The 20,328-nt window shown below is 36.3% G+C and overlaps 1 protein-coding gene across 1 annotated transcript in view; it reads right to left on the minus strand.

The window, feature by feature from the left end:
* Positions 1 to 20,328, minus strand: part of KDM4C (lysine demethylase 4C) — a 253,930-nt gene that overhangs the window by 196,338 nt on the left and 37,264 nt on the right. Inside the window, exons 7-8 of the mRNA XM_070938600.1 lie at positions 12,680 to 12,729; positions 1,505 to 1,608 (exon numbers count right to left, since the gene is read on the minus strand). Of these exons, the coding sequence (XP_070794701.1) occupies positions 1,505 to 1,608; positions 12,680 to 12,729 (154 nt within the window). The remainder of the gene's footprint in view (positions 1 to 1,504; positions 1,609 to 12,679; positions 12,730 to 20,328) is intronic.

Below are 20,328 nucleotides of genomic sequence, written 5' to 3' on the forward strand. Positions count from 1 at the left end.
TAATAAATCAAATTAAATACCTCAGCACAATCTTTGGAGCACAATCTAATAGAAAGAATTAAAGCCCCAGTAAAACTATACCTTTAAATCCCATTCCTAAAGATTATCAAGAGTTTTGCCATGCTTGGTGGTAATGAAAATATGCTAAAAAATCCAGCAGAACCACCACCATCCAAAATGCCAAAGTAGATCATTCAATGAATTGATCACAAAATAAACCATTCAATGAATTGATCACAACTTTCTTAGTACCCAAAGGAGCAAAGTTGAATCTAATTTAATTTTGGACAAATGTTATCCAGATGATCTAAGTATACATGTAGCTAGGCCTATATTGCCAATAATACTATCCATGTTTAGACTGCATAATTTGAAACACATATATAATTTTAAGCAGGCAAGCGGGTGCTAAAGATGTATCTACAAATATTGATCTAACAAATGTTCAAATGAATATTCAAATAAAAATAGATATGAGTGAATTGTCTGCAAAAAGCTTTGCAAACCGATCAGAGTGAACCACCAAACCCTGTTAGTTTGCATTTGTCTGCACAGGTAATTAAAAGCAAAATCCATTACACTCTCATCAACCAATATCTGCTTCCACCCCAAAGAATAGAATAGAATAGAACTTTTTATTGGCCAAGTGTGATTGGACACACAAGGAATTTGTCTTGGTGCATATGCTCTCAGTGTACATAAAAGAAAAGATACGTTCATCAAGAATCAAGCAGTTTAAGATTTGAAGATTTTTATAACATGATTCCCAATTTTAAGACAATTAGGTTACCCATAACTGTCTTTGAAATGTTGTTCCCATACAATTACATTGTCAGCAGGGGGTGAAATTTACTTACCTTCCCTACCAGTTCGGAAGTGCACGCACCCTGCGCACATGCTCACTTTACATGCCTGCATAGACCCTCTGCGCATGCACAAACCCTTCTGCGCATGTGCAGAGGGTAAAAAACAGGTTACTTCCTGGTTAAAATCAGGAAGTAACGATGACCAGTTGGGTGGGCGGAACCTTGCGCCGCCATCACTACTGGTTCTCCAAAACACCCACCTCCATTGCTACCGGTTCGGCCAAACCAGTCGCATTTCATCCAATTGTCAGGTCTATTCCTCCAAAAAGAAGAGAATCATATACATTCCTTTGAATTCTTTGAACAAATGTAAGATTTGTAAATGTAAATTCCAATTAGGTTGGAATTTTCATTTAAAGACTATGCAAATCTTACTTCACCAATCTGATTGATTTAGAAAAAAATTTGTAGGATGTAAATCTAGAGAAAGGGAGGGAGGGAATATGTATCTAGATGTTATGTGTTTTCAATAAATAAAGTTTTATTTCATGTCTTCCCACCCTTACCAAGTATATGCACATTATAATTTGTTCATCAAAATGTGTTTGTTTAAAATTGAATTTGTGTAAAGATAAATGTGATTTCCTAAGTATTATTTGATCTAATGGCTAAGGATCCAAACATAATAAATAACTCACTTTATTAAAAGGAATTCCATATTTTTTCAATATTGAGGGAGATATTAATGTCATCTTATGGCGTAGAAAAGCATCACATCCTTGAGAACTGCTTGGGAAAAATCCTAGTAAAACAAAAATAAATGAAGAACTGTATTAGACATAGTTAATAAACAGTATACTATGAATAGATTATTTGAATTTATCTATAATCAAACATATATAAACAATAACTCCTCTCAAAAACAGCATTCTGTCTGAGAAAGAACACATATAATTAACAATAATTGGTGCTTTTAAACTAAATCTCTCATAGAAAGAGTCCCCCCCCCAGCAATTACATTAACATACATATCAATCTCACAGGAATTATTTTACAGTATCAATTACTGTTGAATAATTTATTATCATGGTTGTTGACATGTAAAATTTATAGCTTTTCCAGATAATTTTAAAATACTATAACTGCATTGTTGGGCGACTCAAATTTCTTTTCTACAGAACTGCAATTCTTATACCTAACTTTCAAGAAATCAAACTAATGGAATTTGTCACACAGATTGTGATCATATGATGGCAACTCTTTCCACAAAAACAGTGGATTCTGTGAGATCTTTACTAAAAAGAAACTTACAAATTGTATTGAACAATTTCATCTGTTGAAAGTAATAAAATGAATAAGAGTTATTTAAACACAAAAACATTGGCAATCCTCAATACATTACTGAAAAACCTATGCAATTAATAACACGTAAAATTGCCCAACATTTTAATGGGAACCTTCCTCCGGGAAGTAAGACATTTGTGATATAGTTGCCTTACTCGAATAAGTGAATAGTGGACATTTTCCTTCTGGAGAAAGCTTGCATTAAAACCAATGAAACAGTTTCTTAGTTTACAAAAATTCCTATTCTTTCCAAAAGCATTTTTCTTGCCTTTTTCCATCAATTTTCTTTGTAGAATTTTCATTTACAAGAAGTGCCTCAGAATAATTGCAAAACTAGATATTTTCCAAACAAAAAAGTAAGAAGAAAAAGTGCTCTGACACATTTGCCTTTCATTTTCTTGCCTGCCTAGAATAACTACAATTTATCTAAAATATAGAGTGAGCCAAATCTTCTATCAATGCACATTTTGAACCTTTTTGGTTAGCAGCTAATATTTACTCTCTAAATGCATTAATTTAAGTCTTCACATAAATGTCACTATTTTATACACCCTTTTATTTATCAAAATATTCCTTGCCAATCCACTATCCTAAGGACTTCAAAATATTTAATAATCAATATATAAGAAGTTAGCAATGATTCCAAAACACACTTCACTTGTTAAATAAATACTGAAATAAAAGAGGCATGTTGATCATTTATTAATACCACAGCTTAAACTCCTGATAAAGAATATTGTGCTTTATAGAACAGCATTTATTCTACCTTCTTAGGCCTCCACATTTTCCCAGAAGTTACAAAATACTTTTTTTTTTAATTTGATTTATATGCCGCCCTTCTCCGGAGACTCAGGGCGGCTTACAATGCGTTAAGCAATAGCCTTCATACTTTTGTATATTTATACAAAGTCAGCTTATTGCCCCCACAAACTGGGTCCTCATTTTACCTACCTTAGAAAGGATGGAAGGCTGAGTAAACCTTGAGCCTTGGAGAGATTCGAACCAGCAGTAAATTGCAGGCAGCTGTGTTAATAACAGGGTGCGTAGACCACTGTACTATCAAGGCCAAGAATATTATGTGAAATGTGGGCCTGCTAGCAAGAAGAGAACTGTGACTCTATGCACTGTTAGGCACTCATTTCTATTTTACCAAACTCTATATTAGCAAGATTTGAGATTATATGGAAACTTTCACATGTTCAACTGCAAACACAAAAACTTCTACATTGTAGACAGCTGAATTTTGTCCATAGATATTTCTATTTTACCTCATGCCACAATGTAATAAATCAAAGGCTGCAGTTTTTTATAGATCCCCACATGATGTATTCTGATCCATGAGTGGGACTCATAATACTTATAGTTCTGACACATAAATAGATACAGGAATGGTCAAAATATCAAAATATTTATTTATTTAATAAAACCAAATACTAATTGTAAGAATTTCATATGAAGTGCATCAAATCGTATTTCATTGCCTAGTAAATGCCAACCTATATAGTGCAATGTTTTAGGAAAGTTGATACTGAAGACTGATAAATTCAAGAGTAGGAATAAGAAAACCTATCTGCTAGCCATAAACTTGAAATGAACCGATCATCACACTTTTAAAATCTAGAGGTTTGTGCTGCATTAAATAAATTAAATTTTAAATTAAAATCAATGAAGAAAGAAGAGACTATTTAAATCACCTTCTTTATGGATTTGTAATCAGGGCCTGAACAAATGTGGTGATTGGTCATAAGTTAATTTAAATTGGAAAACCACTGGAGTAAGGTAATGCACAGTATATTAAGCCCAGCACATCAGTTTAGAATGTATATTTACAATGACTCTGGAAAATTATATCCTATATCATCCCAGCAAGAAGGGAAATACAATACAAGATACATGCTTTGAAAGCCAATCTTCTGTGAATATTTTAAATTGGTTACACTTGTAACACCAATATCATTTTTTGCACAAACGCCATAATCTCCAACATTATACATATGAAAATACAATATGCTTGATATGTCTTAGTAGGTGGGCAGTATTTTATAGTTTTCATTCTGTGAACAACTATGGTCAGAACTACTCACAGAAGACACAAGAGACAGAAGTCATTTTTCTGTCTTCAGTCTCAGGAATACAGCCAATTAGAGACTATGTAAAATCTCAATGTTAGATCCTGCATTTTAGTTCATTTTAGACCTTAAGTATCTAAGCAGACATGAATATAATTAGATCTTAGTATATGCATGGAGTATTATAACTAAATGTCAAGAAAATATAAAAGAAAATGGAAGTCTTTTTGCCATTCTTGCAATACTGATCATTAGCTGAGCAACGTATGAGATTATTTATATGAGGTGCAAATTATTTATTCCAATGCAAAGTACAATTACATGAGGTGAAATTAGGTATATTTATAACTTGGATTTTTACTCCAAGTGCTCTATTAGTGGATATTCTTTATTACAAATTAAGTAATAATTAAGCTTCCTAAATTTCTTAAAAGAACAGAGCACAAGAAGTCATAGCATTGAAAGGGAAAATAATTATCTGGAAAAAAAACAGCAAAATGTCTAAAACCTAGAATGTTTCTAAAACATGGATAAAATTCATGTAACAATTTACCACAATGAAGTGAATACAGAAATAGAGCCCAAATAATAGAAACTAAGTGATAAATTAATTAGTAAAAATAGTACTAGTAAAATACTTTAAGCACAGGGTACTATGGTACCTATGAAATATTGAGCAATTAGATGGCTATATTATTACATGAGTTACATGTGAATGTAAGTATATTGTTAAAATCAATCCTGGGTCAGTGACAAATAAAATATAATAATAGACATAAACCCTAGATGAAAAAAAGAGACAAAATAACAAAATGGAAATATACATTAGTACAGAAAATAGTGAGATTAGTGTCCTGCTAACAGTATTGTGTAGGGGATGCGGTGGCTCAGTGGCTAAGATGCTGAGCTTGTCAATCAAAAGATCGGCAGTTAAGCGGTTCGAATACTTAATGCCGCGTAACGGGGTTAGCTCCCGTTACTTGTCCCAGCTTCTGCCAATCTAGCAATTCGAAACCACTTAAAAAATGCAAGTAGAAAAATAGGAACCACCTTTGGTGGGAAGGTAACAGCGTTCCGTGCACCTTTGACATTTAGTCATGCCGGCCACATGACCACAAAGACGTCTTCGGACAGCACTAGCTCTTCAGCGTTGAAACGGAGATGAGCACATTCCTTAGAGTCGGGAACGACATAGCACATATGTGTGAGGGGAACCTTTACTTTTATAATAGTAATGTGTAGCATTTATTTTCTTTTATTACTGAGTAGATATTTCTGCTATGCAACTTATAATGTTATGGAAAGTCTTTGGTATTTTTTATTTAAAAAATAATTGAGCAGTCTAATTGTCATCTTCTCCCAATTTTTTTTTTTTTTTTACAACCCTTTAATCCCTTTATTTGGGGTGGAGTCAGGGTTACTGGATGGAGTTGAGCTTTTAACAGTGACAAAACGTATTAACTTCAGGCTCCTTGGAAACAAAATGTTAAATTACAAGATGCTAGGAAAGACCTAGAATTGATCCAAAAGTTTTCTCAGCTTTTCTGCAAAAATGGGACTTCAAAATATTCAAAGGAATGTGAAACTATTTACGACATGTTATGTTTCATGTCCAGGACTACCAAATCCTTGAGTGATGTTTGCACCATCAAGAAGGATGCAGAGACTTTTTTCACATAGTGGGCTTGATAGCTATATCCAGTTTAAGCAATATAATATGTGCAAACAAGAGCAAAAACAAACAAAACTAATTTTACGGCATTGTGATTTCAATGACACCCATAAATGAAAATAAAAGAACATACTGTACATAAACAGCTACCTGAGTAACTGGAAAATGAATTCATATTTTTGTTCCTTTTTTTTTAGAGCAGAGTAAATTCTAGCCCAAATAATGTAACCTGGACTTAACTCTGAAAGTTTGCCGTAACATGTACTGCGAATGAATCCAATTTAGTTTATTCAACAAAATACAGATGAATATACCATGGTTTAGTGCAATGTACAATCCAGCCATTATTTCAATAATTTGTGCTATTGATTTATTTTACAGGATTATGCTATTTTTGCTAGTTTTGAGATACAGCAGCTTGTATATGGTCATACAAATAAAAAAGGCAAAATTTTAACTAGAGACATTATCTCCTGTGCCAGTGCATTTATTAAAAAAACATGGTTAAGAAAAATTATAGAAGATATCTGAAGTTTTATAACAAGCCACACACATGTTAAAACAAGCCACTCTATGGTTCCTCATGCTATATGACTGGCTTGAGTGTAGTTTAGCATGCCATGTGAAAAAAAACATGCTTTAATATTGCATAATTGTAAGAATTCAATACAATATGTACAGGATACATTGGTCACTATACAATGCCAAATATTATTTGATGTTTAGTAAAACATTACTCCTTAAGTAGAATAAAATGCTTTGTGTTTATGCTTAAGAGAATTTGAGCAATACAAAGCTATTCTTTCCACATAAATGATTTGTAGTTAGATCGACAATGCATATTCCTAAGAAACAATAAAGTAAGATAAAAAAAGAGATTTCACAGCACAACCAATGAAGCTTGATCCAATTCTCTGGTGTCTTTGAATGTTAATTACTACGTCAAATTTTATTAAAATTGAACAATAATTAATTTTCTATTTACTACCTCAATTTTTGGATTAAAAACGTATGCAACAAATGTTTTCCAATTTTTCTTTTATATTGCACCACTTTTGACAGATCCATTGATAAATAATTTCAATAAATAACCATAGACCTCAGAACATATACTTCACTTCTCCCAGTGTAATCATTTAAACATAATAAAAATCATATCATGATTTATCAGATTCCTATTTTCCTTGCAATATGCAATACTAAGAAATCTATTAAACTGAGTAAAACACTTCTAAAAGAGGCAATAGAAGAGACAGAAATAAATTAGTGGTAGTAACAAACTGAAATCTCTTCAGGAAAAAAAAATCACAACAAAAATGGAAATTAAAGAAATTGAATGACAGATTTAAAAAACAATTTCTAGAATAAGTTGAGTACATATTTAGTCATACGCTTTAACAAAGTCAGAACATTTCAATGTACTGTATATAATTGAAAGCAATGGGCCACACCTACATATATTCTAAAGTATGGAAATTGAAGTGTGAAAATGTCAAAAAATTATTCTGACAATTCCTAGGCAGTGAAGCCAATTGTCAGAGCTGGAACGTAAATTACATGGGGTCAGAGTTGGCTTGCTGTCAGGGTTCCGACCGATGCCCTAATTAAATCATGAGCCTTGAGCCAAGCTTCAAAAGATATCCAGTTTTTTATTAAGAGCTTCATTCCACATTCCAAGTGAAGCCAACTCTGACCCCACATAATTTACTTTCCAGCCCTGTTTCCCCCTTCCCCCCCCCCCCAAGGTGTGTCATCAGTCACATTCTCCAACGAAGCAATTTCCTGGCTTGTAGAGATCACTCCCCTCCGGCCACTGTGGGTAACCGTGGAGATGGCCTGGACAGATATGGCTGAAATGTGCTTTTGTTTTGGCATGCTGCCTTGCCACAGCTGCAGAGCTCGTTTCCCATTCCCCTTGCCTATGGCAACTCGAGAGCAGGCCAGGGATGCTTTGCGAGTTGACACCAATAAGCTCTGTTCCAGAATAGCAAACAATAGTCCTACTAAAGCCTCATTTTTAAAAAATACCATAATAACCATAACAACGCAGTGTAGATTTATGCACGTTTATGCTCATTGATTTCAGTGGCCATAAATCTATATTACGTTAACTTGGCAACCTAACATATTATGTAGCCTCTTTATTATTTAATACAATAAAACCTATGTTTAGCCCCAAATTTTCTATTATCAGTAGAGTAAAATAGGGCTAGCAAAGTATACCAAATGAAACACCTTCTAGTAATTATTGTAAAATCCTCAAAAGCAGCTCACAATACACACTTGGGTCTCAAAAAACACGCCAGATATTAATTAATAATTATGTACAGTAAAATATCACTCCTTTCTCAAGATATATTACAGATGTGCTAAACTTGCCTTATCAATCAAATTTCACATCATTGTAACAGTATTTTCTTTATACACTTAAAGTACTCTATAAGAATTATACTGTTCTTCAAACTAGGAGTTTTCAAAATCTTTCAAAAACGGGCCTGGTGGCTCAGCAGACTGATAGCATTGTGATTAACACCAGCTGTCTGCAATTACTGTAAGTTCGAATCTCACCAGGCTCAAGGTTGATTCAGCCTTCCATCCCTTCTAAGGTAGGTAAATTGAGGACCCAGTTTGTGGGGGCAATAAGATGACTTTGTATAAATATCAAAGGCTATTGCTTAACGCATTGTAAGCCGCCCTGAGTCTCCGGAGAAGGGCGGCATATAAATCAAATTTAAAGAAAAAAAATCTGAAATTTCATAAGCCCCTGACATGATAAATACGTTTATACATTTCCTATCCTTCGAATGAATAAACTAATGATTTCATTGAGATTAGGGTTGGGCAAGAAATAACAAGTACTGTATTTTTCGGAGTATAAGATGCTCCAGAACATAACACGCACCTTAGCTTTTGGGGAGGAAAATAAGAAAAAGAAATTCTGCCTCTGCCTACCAGCATCCATCGGTATTTATATGGCTAGCATCCTGTCAGTGTGTGAGAGAGTTCATGACTTGGAAGACATGATAACAAGGTCAGCCAATGAATAGGCATAGCAACTAAGTCAGCCAATGACAGCTATTTAGAAACTGAAACAGTATTTGCTACCTGGGCGTGGCTTAGCTCAACTGTTCTGTACTAAAGCTGCATGCTGTGCTGAGCTCTGAAATTAAAACTGAAACTGAAACTCCTCTCCTCTGCTTGTGTTTTGTTTGTATTTACTACCACATTAGAAAACCTGCTTTGTTATTGTATATTTACTTCATGTGTTATATTATATATAAAGAGAAGTTATTGAATCCTGCTGAATCAGTTACTTGTGTGTGCTTTCTGGATGTGATTGCTGCTGCAAACTCTTGACATGTCCTTGCAACAAATAGTGAACAGCCAGGTCAGCTTCAGCACATTATTGGAGCCTGATTCAGCACAAGCAGCTGATTGGCGGGTGGATAGGCCTCCAGGAATACCCCCAATCAGCTGTTCCAGGCTGCAGGGATTGGCATAGACCATCACCACCTCCGTGCTTTTACGTTTTTGGCCTCTGTGCCTTATATTTTCAGCCTCCGAGCACTCCGTTTCAGACCCATTCAAGGCTGCAGGGATCGTCAGAGCACATTGCCACCGATCGCCACCTCTGCGCATCGCATTTTCAACCTCCACATGCTCCATTTTTGGTCTCTGCATGTTGCGTTTTTGGGCAGTTCCAGACAGCGGGGATCGCCACCACCTCCTGGAACTGCCCAAAAACACAACACGCAGGGACCAAAAATGGGGTGTTTGGAGGCTGAAAATGCAAGACACAGAGGCCAAAAACGCGAAGCATAGAGGTGGCAATGGTCTGTGGCAATCCCTGCAGGCTGGAACAGGTCTAAAACGCAACGTGCAGAGTAAAAAATGGCCGAAGGGTGGGGGCCGGCGGGTGGGTGGGGCTACATTCAGTGTATAAGACGCACCCAAATTTTCACTCTCTTTTAGTGGGGGAAGTGTGTCTTATACTCTGAAAAATACGGTAATATTTGCTTTTAATAATTCTTATTCTGTGTATCAAATATAACCAACCATGCTAAAAACTGACAGGCTATAAAATAAAATTGGTTATAGTTTTATTGTTTCATTGACAATAACAAAAAAAAATTAAAAGGCTATTTTAATTAGAACAATGAACTTATTTCTGTATTATAATAAGAATACAAAGGGTTCCTGCAGATACAGTTACCATATTTTCATATTTTATTAAAAATGTCACCACTGAAATATCTTTATTATTAATTCTTGAGATAGAAGTCACATAAAGGCAATGACTGGCTCGGTGCTGATTTCTGAATAGAGTGGATGGCAAATCTGATTGATTTTATTATTTCTTCTCCTCTCATTCTCCTTTAGTGAGGGCAATTACTTTTACTCATCAAATTAAAAAAAAATAGGAAAGGTTCTCTTAAACTATTAAAAGGTTGCAGCTCGCAAAACATTGGCAGGCTATAAATTGTCTTTGTCACACTCACCCATAATTATAGTATTTTCCTTGATACTGCTACCTGTAAATCCTTCCTTCACTCCCCTAGCCTTACAACTCCCTCCTCCTTCCATTCCATAGTAATTTCCTCTAAAGAATGAAAATCAAGTCAGGTGGTCGGAATATTTTAAATAAATAAATACGTTTGCAAAAGAATCTTGTGTCATCAAAGGATGATTATTCCTTCTCTGAAAGACAGGTTTAATGTACAGTATAATAGCCCCCCCCCCCACGAAAAAAAATATATTTAGACTTCACAATCTACAACAGTGATAGCAAATCTTTTGGGCTTGGCATGTCAACAAATTAGAAAATGCCTAAATCTGCTGGTATGTCACCCTCCCCTTGAACAAAAGAAAAACAATCCTTTATGTCTCCCGCCCCACACACATCTAAATCACCCTGATAGGGCACTCTACATGGGGCCACAGGATCTTGGGCAACGGTGAAGCTGCTCCCCAGATCTTCCGCATGACACTTATCTTCAGGTGGTGTTCTCTTTCTGTTGAGAGATCCTGCAGCCTACCCAAAGCTGCTCTAGATCACATGAAGCCTTTTTCTTGTTGCAGCTTCAGAGAATGGTCTTCCACAGCCTCTTCAGCCTCCAAAATAATTTGAAAATACTCCCCATTCTCGTGCAACTTCCAGAGGCTATGCGAGGCCACACCCATTCTTGCACTGCCTCTGCAGCTCCAAAAACCACAAGAGAACAGGGTGTGCTTTCAAGAATAGTTGTTGAGTGTTGATGAACACTGACATGTCACCCAAAATAATTGTGGTGTGTCACTTTTGACACACATAGGTTCAACATCACTGGTCTAGAAACATCTCATTGTTTTGCATTCTGCATACTTTTATACCAAAGGGTAAGCCTGCTTCAGAGCTGGTGTAAGCATTGGGGCCCACTTTTAACACATACTTTGACAAGACACTATCCTAAGCGACAATATTTACAATGTATAGAGAAATTGTGTATATTTATTTTTATTTCCAATATACAGTTTGAATACAAATGAAGAAGCTTGTGAAAACGTAATTCAAAAACAAATGATCTGCATAAAGAACTATATTCAAATATACCTAAAAACAGTAAAGTTTGTCAACCATTTTCTCTGACCATATACAACATTATAGACTGTGTCTGTTAAACATAAAAGAAAAATTTTAAACAGAAACCTCTTCTGAAATGGCTTTGCAATATGGCTTCATAATATTTGTCATTTGCCATTTAGATTTGTCATCAAATATAGAATCTGTTCTATTTTACCTTGCATTTTACAACTATGCAAGCTACTGTCAATATCTTAAGTATTCAGCAGTATTACAGAGAAACGTCTAGTTTCAAAATTGTAGTAACAGCTCACTTGAGATTTTATTACATTTGTTGCTATACAAAAAAGAACCACATAAATGAAAAATAATCGAAAGAGCAAAATCAGACTTCTGCATTTATTAGATGTAAGTATAATGTCTTTCAGATAAAATATTTGTAGGTACCATAGTCAATCAAGTATTCATGAATTCCAAAGATGAAAGCATTCATGCATAAAAGGCAATGTGATAATTATGATCGGCAGACAAGATAATGGGAAAAAAATCCTAGGCTTCCTTTAATTTTATGTATCAAGTACTGGCTTGACCTAGATAACCTGCAATGCTTCACCACATTTACTGCATTATTTTAGCATTTTAATTATTTAGGAAAATTCAATTAATTCAATAGGCATCTGTTAAACAGGTCCAACTTTGTTGCATCTCACAGCTTTTTTTTTATAGTTGCTGCAATTCTGGGCTACATTTTTAATATAAATATGTAATTAAGCTTAAAATCTATTCACTCTGCAAGTTTATTAACCTTTGCTGATTATGCAAATTGTAGCTGCGAGGCTGTTATGACATTTTCATAATTTAAAAAAGCTTGTTTTTAATTTTTTATTGTAATCTTTGTGGTTGGAGACCCAGGATGAAAATCATGTATGTATCTCTTTCCTAAATTCTATTAATAACAAAACAGAATTATCAAAAGAACAAAAATGAAAGATAAAGAAACAATATGAATTAAAAACTATAAATCTTTAATTGAAACAATACAGCTTGCTAAAATCTTAATTTATTCAAAATGAGAGCTATTCCAGCATGTTGGACTAAAAATCCCATCCTCTACCCAAAAATTACGCATAAACGTTTGTGTGGAAAGGTGAAAAAACAGCAATCACAAGGCCTTGCCTCGCCTTTTAAATACAGTATGAAAGACTTATTTAAAATCAAACAGATCTACCTTGAGCAAGTCGTTCAAGTCGCTTTCCATGCTCTGGAGGAATAGCATACCTAAAATTTATTTAAGGGGAAAACACAGATTAATTTAGAGATACAGTTAACCTTTTAGAATTTTCTTAAAATACTCTACAGACTATATATGACATAGAACACAAAAATATTTAGTTTAATATTTTAGTGGCATTCCTCTTTCTAAAATAAAATTCAGATGCTAACTGCAAGTTAATTTTTTTACATTTTTATTTATTTGAGTTACAGTTATAAAATAATGAAATAAAACCTGAACCAAAAATTAATATAAAAGTTAAAATACACTTCATCAGCTTCCAACCTAAAGATGCTAATAATAGGTAATAATGCAGTGGCAAAACAAACATCAAGAAGTTTCCTAACCTAAGTACCATTTCCAAAAAGGCTTTGCTGTTCTTGCAAAGAACTGCAACTGGTGTCCAGAATGGATATTTCTCAAATACCCAGGTCCCAAACTGTTAGGAGCTCACATGTATTAGATAACAGATATAAGTATAAACATGATTATGAATACATGAAATGGATACGAATAAAAGTGAACATTAGGACAGGGATGGTAGGAACGCTGGTGCGCTTAGGCATGCCCCTTAAAGACCTCTTAAGAATGGGATGAGGTCGACAAAAGGTTAAAGTTTTGGGGGTTTGGGGAAGAAATCACAGTCAGGCAGTATATTCCAGGGATTGACAACTCTTACTGAAGTCGTATTTTCTGCAATCAAGTTTGGAGTGGTTTACCATAAGTTTGTATCTATTGTGTACTTGTATATTGTTTTGGTTGAAGCTAAAGTATTCATTGACAGGTAGGACACTGTAGCAGATAATTTTATGTATTATGCTTAGGTCAGACCGAAGACGGCGAAGTTTAAAATTTCAAGTCTGGTGGCATAAGGTATTCTGTTGCGAGCAGAGGAGTGGAGGACTCTTCTCATGAAATATCTGTGGACCCGTTCAATGTCCGATGTGCAGTGTGGGTTCCAGACAGATGAGCTGTATTCAAGAATTGGTCTAGCAAAAGTTTTGTATACCTTATTTTGCAGTTCAATATTACTGGAGAAGAAGCTATGCAAGATTAGGTTAACAACTCTTAATGCTTTTTTGGCACTGCTGTTACAGCGAGCTCTAGCATGTAGATCATTTGAAATGAGTACGCCAAGGTCCTTGACAGAGTGAGGGTCATCTACTAGGTCGTATCTGCCCAGCTTGTATTTTGTGGACTGATTTTTTTTGCCAATGTGTAAGACAGAGCATTTGTTGGTTGAGATTTGTAGTTGCCAATTGTTTGAGCATTCTGACACATAGTCAAGGCCTTTGTAGCAGCATGGTCGGTGGTGTTGAATAGTTTTACATCATCAGTGAAGAAAATGCAGTTGCTTATAATTTGATCACAAAGGTCATTTATGTAAAGTATAAAGAGTGTGGGTCCTAAAACACTACCTTGGGGAGCACCGCTGTTAACAGGTGCAGGGTTTAATAGGGCGTTCCCTATTTTGACTACTTCTTGACTGTTTGATAGAAATGCAGCTATCCACTTATGCAGGGATCCAGAAATGCCATAAGATTTTAGTTTTAGAAGTAGTTTGCCGTGTACCACTGAATCAAAGGCTTTACAGAAGTCTATATAAATTATGTCTATTGCTTTTTCCTGGTCGAATTTTGAAGTCCATGTTTTTGCAGTGTAAGAGTTGCAGATTGGAGGACAATTTTTTTCGGAAGCCAAACCGCTTGTTAGAGAGTAGGTTGTTTGTCTCTAAGTAGAGGGTAATGGATTGGTTTATGATTGATTCCATGACTTTGCAGGTGGTATATTTACAGACATTTTCATTTTTACTTTCAAGAAAGTATTTTTCATTAATTAAAAAATGCATATTCCGTCAGATGTATAAATTAGTATACCGTGTTTCCCCGAAAATAAGACAGAGTCTTATTTTCTTTTGACCCCACAAATAACGGCTTGGCCTTATTATTGGGGGGGGTCTTATTATTTTGCGGGTGCAGGAGGCAGCGAGCGTGGGACTGGATGTCCCACTGCTGCTGTCACCTCCCCTCCCTGTTCTTCACGCCGGCCGAGTGGCCCAACATGTCCCACCCCACCCCAATGACAACAGCTGCTTCCCTTCCCTGCCATCTCTTTATCGATGTTGTGGCCCCGCCCTCTGAGCCTATCTCATCGGAGGAAGAAAGCTCCGAACATGAGGGAGAGGAGTCAGCCAGGCCTCCCTCTCCAGGCCCCTCCCCTCTGGCACTGTCTCAGGTGCCGGCCGAGGGAGAGGAGATTAGCCAGGAGCCAGGTGTCTCTGATGAGAGCGAAGAAGGAGAGCCGTCGTTCCTGGATGCACGCCAACGAAGGCGTGATAAATGGTTGCAGCAGTTAAGGAGGCGTGCTAGGGATTAGAACTGAGTCACTGGACCACACCCCAGAGACTATATAAGAGAGGGTGGTGGCTGGTAAAACTCCGTGACGAACAAAAATTAACTCTGGCTAGTCACTTGAACAACGTCTGAAGCTGCCGAAGGGATATTGTTTTGCTGGACTATTTGCAATGCGTATGTAATTTTATGTTATCTGTTGCAGTAAAGCTCTTGGCAGATGGTACTTATATTGTTGCCAAGTTTGAGATAACGACCTGTGTGCGTGCCAAGTACTTTCTTAACCCTCGGCTGGCTGTGTTTGTGTGTGTGTGTAGACGGGGACAGATCAATCGAGAGGGGTGGCAGTTGGGGCAGGGAAGAAATGAGATGCAGGTCTTACCTTTCAAGCTCCGTCGCTTTCCTCGCCGTTGTGTCCAGGGAAACACCCTGTAAAAGAAAGCCTTCTTGTGAGTTCAATCAAACTTCTCGAACTCGTGAGAAGGCTTTCTTTTACAGCGTGTTTCCCTGGACACAACGGCGAGGAAAGTGACAGAGCTTGAAAGGTAAGACCTGCGTCCTGCTTCTCACCTACCCAACCTTCCACTCCCAAATTGCATCCCTAAAGGGGGCGGGTGGCTAAGCAAGGGGCAGGAGCCCTGCCATGCCCGGCGAGGGGGTAGGGAGAAGAGATAGCAAGGGAAGCCATGTCTCACCCCACACATCTTACTTCTCCCCCGCCCCATCTGCCACCCCCCTCCTCGATAAAGAGATTGCGGGGAAGGGAAGCAGCCAGGCTGCTGTTGCCATTGGGGTGGGATGGGACTTGTTGGGCCTCCCGGCCAGTGCAAAGAACAGGGAGGGGAGGGCATGTCCCCCCCCCTCCAGCCTCACCTCAACTCATTTTGGTTGTGCAGCAAGTAACCAGAGGAAACAGCGGGACCGGCTGTGCATGCGTGTAAGTAGATGGTGGGGGACTTATTTTGCGGGGATGGCTTATATTATCGCATGCGCTGAAAAGCCCGATTGGGCTTATTATCCAGACATGTCTTATTTTCGGGGAAACACGGTATGTAGGTAACAGCAGAAAAGATAGGGGAGAAACTCAAGTTATCATTTGATATTCGTACTTTTTATTATTGAAATATAGTTTATCAATAAGTAAAAATTAGATATATGTACAAGTGCACATGTACAAACATTGCACAGAAAAAGTTTTTTAAAAAGTTTTTTTGCATTATATGTGTGTCTTCAAGTTAGTTTTGACTCCTGGCTACTGTCTGGACTCTTGCAGATTTGTTGACAGGATTTCTGATTTGGTTTGCCACATCCTAGGATTGAGAGTTTGTGACTGGCCCATGATTACCCAGTTGTTTTTATGTGTAAAGCAAAACTAGAATTCATAGTCTTCTGGTTTCTAGCCTGATGCCTTTAAGAGTTCTCCCTTGTATTCTATTTCATTTACTATCTAGATGACAAGGGGGTGAAATGCCATTGGTATGCTAACAATCTTTCTCATTCATCCCCTATAAGAATCAGATAAAGATATATAGAAGCGGAATCAGGAATACCCTGAAGCAACAATTGTGTGAGAGTTAATGAACTGGAGTTTAAGTCCAACAAAATAGAAATGCTATGAATGATTTCAGAAAAAAATCAGAATGCTATTTCTAGCATTACTTCGCAGACTAGTTCACCTCCTAACAGTAATTCATGTTCTTATAACTTCCTAGTTGAAATATTATAAGGCATTCCATACCAGATTGCCTTGGAGATGCTGGGAAATTGCAGCTTATGTAAAACTTAAACAAAAGAAATTGAATTTGTTGATTGTAAGAGACTAAATAATGTCTATCTTTCAGCCCAATTCTAGATGTTAATTAAAATGCTAAAAGGCTTATGACACACTTATCTAAAAGGAGCTTCTCATCTTGGACTGCCATTTCTAGTTTTGAAATTAGAAAAAACCCCGTTGCTGGAAGTTAGACTGGCAGTAATATTATTTTATAACACATTTTGTCCCTTCTGCCTTTTAAATCAATTAATGGTAAATATTTCTCCTATCCAATCATATCCATCTCTAGGGGGTGGTGTTCATCTCCATTTCTTCGCTGAGGAAGCCACGTGGTCTGAAGATATTTCCGTGGTCATGTGACCAGCATGCCTATATGCTGGTCACATGACCACACACAGAACACTGTTACCTTTCAACTGAAGTGCTATCTATTTGTCTACTTGCCTTTGCATGCTTTCAAACTATTAGGTGAGCAGGAACTGGAGCAAGTAATGGGACCTCACTCCGTCATGTGGTACCCGGGTCTCAAATCTGGGCTGACAGCTTTCCAGCTGACAAACTCAGCGTCTTTAACTGCTGAGCCACCATGGCCTGTTTAAACCAATTATTGGACTATATATCCAGGAGAAAGATTTACAGGTAGTCTTCAAGTTACAGCGTTTATTCAGCAACCATTCAAGGATACAACAGTGCTGAATGATGAAATTTACACTGTTTTCGAAGTTCTTACCATTGTAGTAGTCCCACAGTCATGTAAGCAAAATTTGAATGCTTGGCAACCAGCTTGCAGTTAGTACTGGTTGCAAGTTGCTCAGGTAAGTCTGTCCCACACCTGGCCTTTCATTGCTCACTTGCACCACACCCTCTTTCTCCCCTTCACTCACATAGATCCCATGCCCTCCTTCCTTGGCCTCTCTGTACCTGCATGCATCCCACACCCTCTTTCCAGAGCCTTCCAGTGTCCACACGCTTAGCAAATGGCAATTCTGGTCCAAATTACAGTTATTCTTCAAGGACTACCTGCACTATAAAACAGTAGTGCACTGAATATGACATTGGGTATTATCAGACGACAAACCTTTCCAGTATTGTCCAGAGAAGAATAAAAGAACTGTCCCAATAGTAGCAGCTTACTATATTACTGTACTAGTTATGGAGGAAGATGATTCTTTCTCTACCAATCCTATAGCTCTGTACCGTGGCATTTGGCATGGTAAGTATGTTTACTCACATATAAACATCAATATACTCTGATAAACAAATCAACCAAGATCTGAGACAGTATGGACTATCTATACCAGTTCTACTTGTCTAGGCCTAGAAAAAACCCTGGTAGAACTAAAGCAGAGAATATGGGTCTTAAGACATTCAGGTCAACAGTCCCAAAATTCCATACCTCTCTTAGAGAAAAATTGTTCTTTCCACCTGGACACTCCTAATTCTGAATGCTCCACATAGAAGGGTTTACTCTCTAACCTGAACAGATGTTCTTCCTACAAGGGTGACAACTGATCAACATGCTAACCTTTCACCTAAAGATAAACTACAGGTAGTCCTCTACTTACGACCACAATTGAGCCCAGAATTTATGTTGCTGAGACATTTGTTAAGTGAGTTTTATTATTTATTTAACTTTTCTTGCCACATTTGTTAAATGAATCATTGCAGTTGTTAAATTAGAAATATGGTTAAGTGAATCTGGCTTCCTCATTAAACTTTTGTCAGAAGGTTTCAAAAGATTATCATGTTACCCTGGGACACTGCAACCATCATAAATATGAACCAGTTGTCAATCATTCGAATTTTGATCATGCTGCAATTGTGAAAAATGGTCATAAGTCAGTTTTTTCACTTTTTTGTAACTTTTAACAATCACTAAATGAACTGTTGTAAGTCTGTTACTGTTTGGTTCCTTTAATGAAACATTAACTTTATTAGATGTCTTTATTTTATATATGCATAAAATAAAACATTTAAATTATAGGACCAGGCCTGGGGGTCATAAAACAAAAATTCAACTACAGGGCTCCATTGTTGAGGGACCTATTTTTTACCCTTCACTTTAATTGTATTTGGGTTTCTTTTAAGATATTTGTTACTACATATTTAGTATTACATATATTTGGTTTTGCTGTTTTTAGATATTTTTTATCTATTCTGTGTACCACCCAGAGTCACCTTGATGTGATGGGCAGTTATATAAATTTAATTAATAAATAAATATATCATATATACTGCTTATGCATGTATTAATGATGTGCTGTATTTTTAAATTGGATTGTAATTAAAATGAATAAATAGACATGGCTGAAACTACAGAATATTCAGTAGATTGGTCCATCTTCTTTCTATGACTGGATCAGGAGCCTAACTAATTGGTATCACTTACCAACTATCCTGAGTTCGTATCTTATTCAGACTATGATTTACTACATATACATTGTTTTTAAAAAAGATATGAAAGGAGGGAAATCGCAGTTACTGAACCTACATCACAAATTCATGATTAAGGATCAAAACAATCCTGAAAACATTTGGTAAAAATCAAGGGGAAAACAAACAATAATGACAGTAGTATGGGTGTGTATTACAGACCATTCAACCACGGAGAAGACAGAGATGAAATCTTCACAAGATCAAAAGAAATAGAAGAAAAAGCTGAACAATTTCTAAGAAAATACAAAATTGTAACTGGGTGAAAACGGATAAACAAGAACCTTTCAGCACAGTTAATCAAAATAAAAATGATAAAATAATTTGGGATGAAATTATAGAGAGAGAGAGTTTGGTTTCATGGTTAAGGTACCAGGCTAGAAGCCATGAGACTGTGAATTCTTGTCCCCCTTTAGGCAAGAAAGCCAGCTGGACTAAGTTTGTAGGTGTGATGGAAGCATGGATGATTTGTAAAGACAGGATGGTATAGATTGGTATTATGAATAATTTGCGTAATTAGATTTTGTTATGATTTCTTATCTTTTTCTCATGCCTCAATACCTTTGACTTACTATTTCTTACTCCTTTTCTGCATTTTGCGTAATATTACTTCGCTTCTATTTTCCTTTCTCTATTTTTTCCCCATCACTCTAACCTAATTCTTTGAAGTACTATAGAATAAAGATTTTTGAACAAGTAATATGTCTTGGCTCTGAAAATAACATATTCCTTTATATTGCAGCTTTCCAGTCTTCCGAGGTTGGTAAAATGAGGAGCCAGATTGTTGGGGGCAATATGCTGACTCTGTAAAATGCTTAGAGAGGGCTATAAAGCACTGTGAAGTAGTATATAAATCTAAGTGCTATTGCTATTGTAACATTTTTCTTACTATATTCAATAGCTCTGTAATGTATATGGTACTATAATTATTATCTTTCTTAAAGATGCCAGAGACAATATTGGAAATCTTATTCATGCAATATAAATTTTTTTAAATGATATTTGAAAGTTAAGTATACCTCTTTTGTCACATATCTGAGATTTTA

The sequence above is a fragment of the Pituophis catenifer genome, unplaced genomic scaffold, assembly GCF_029215685.1.
Source record: "Pituophis catenifer annectens isolate HBS135680 unplaced genomic scaffold, rPitCat1.0.hap2 SCAF_2, whole genome shotgun sequence".
NCBI classification, from domain to species: Eukaryota; Metazoa; Chordata; class Lepidosauria; order Squamata; family Colubridae; genus Pituophis; species Pituophis catenifer.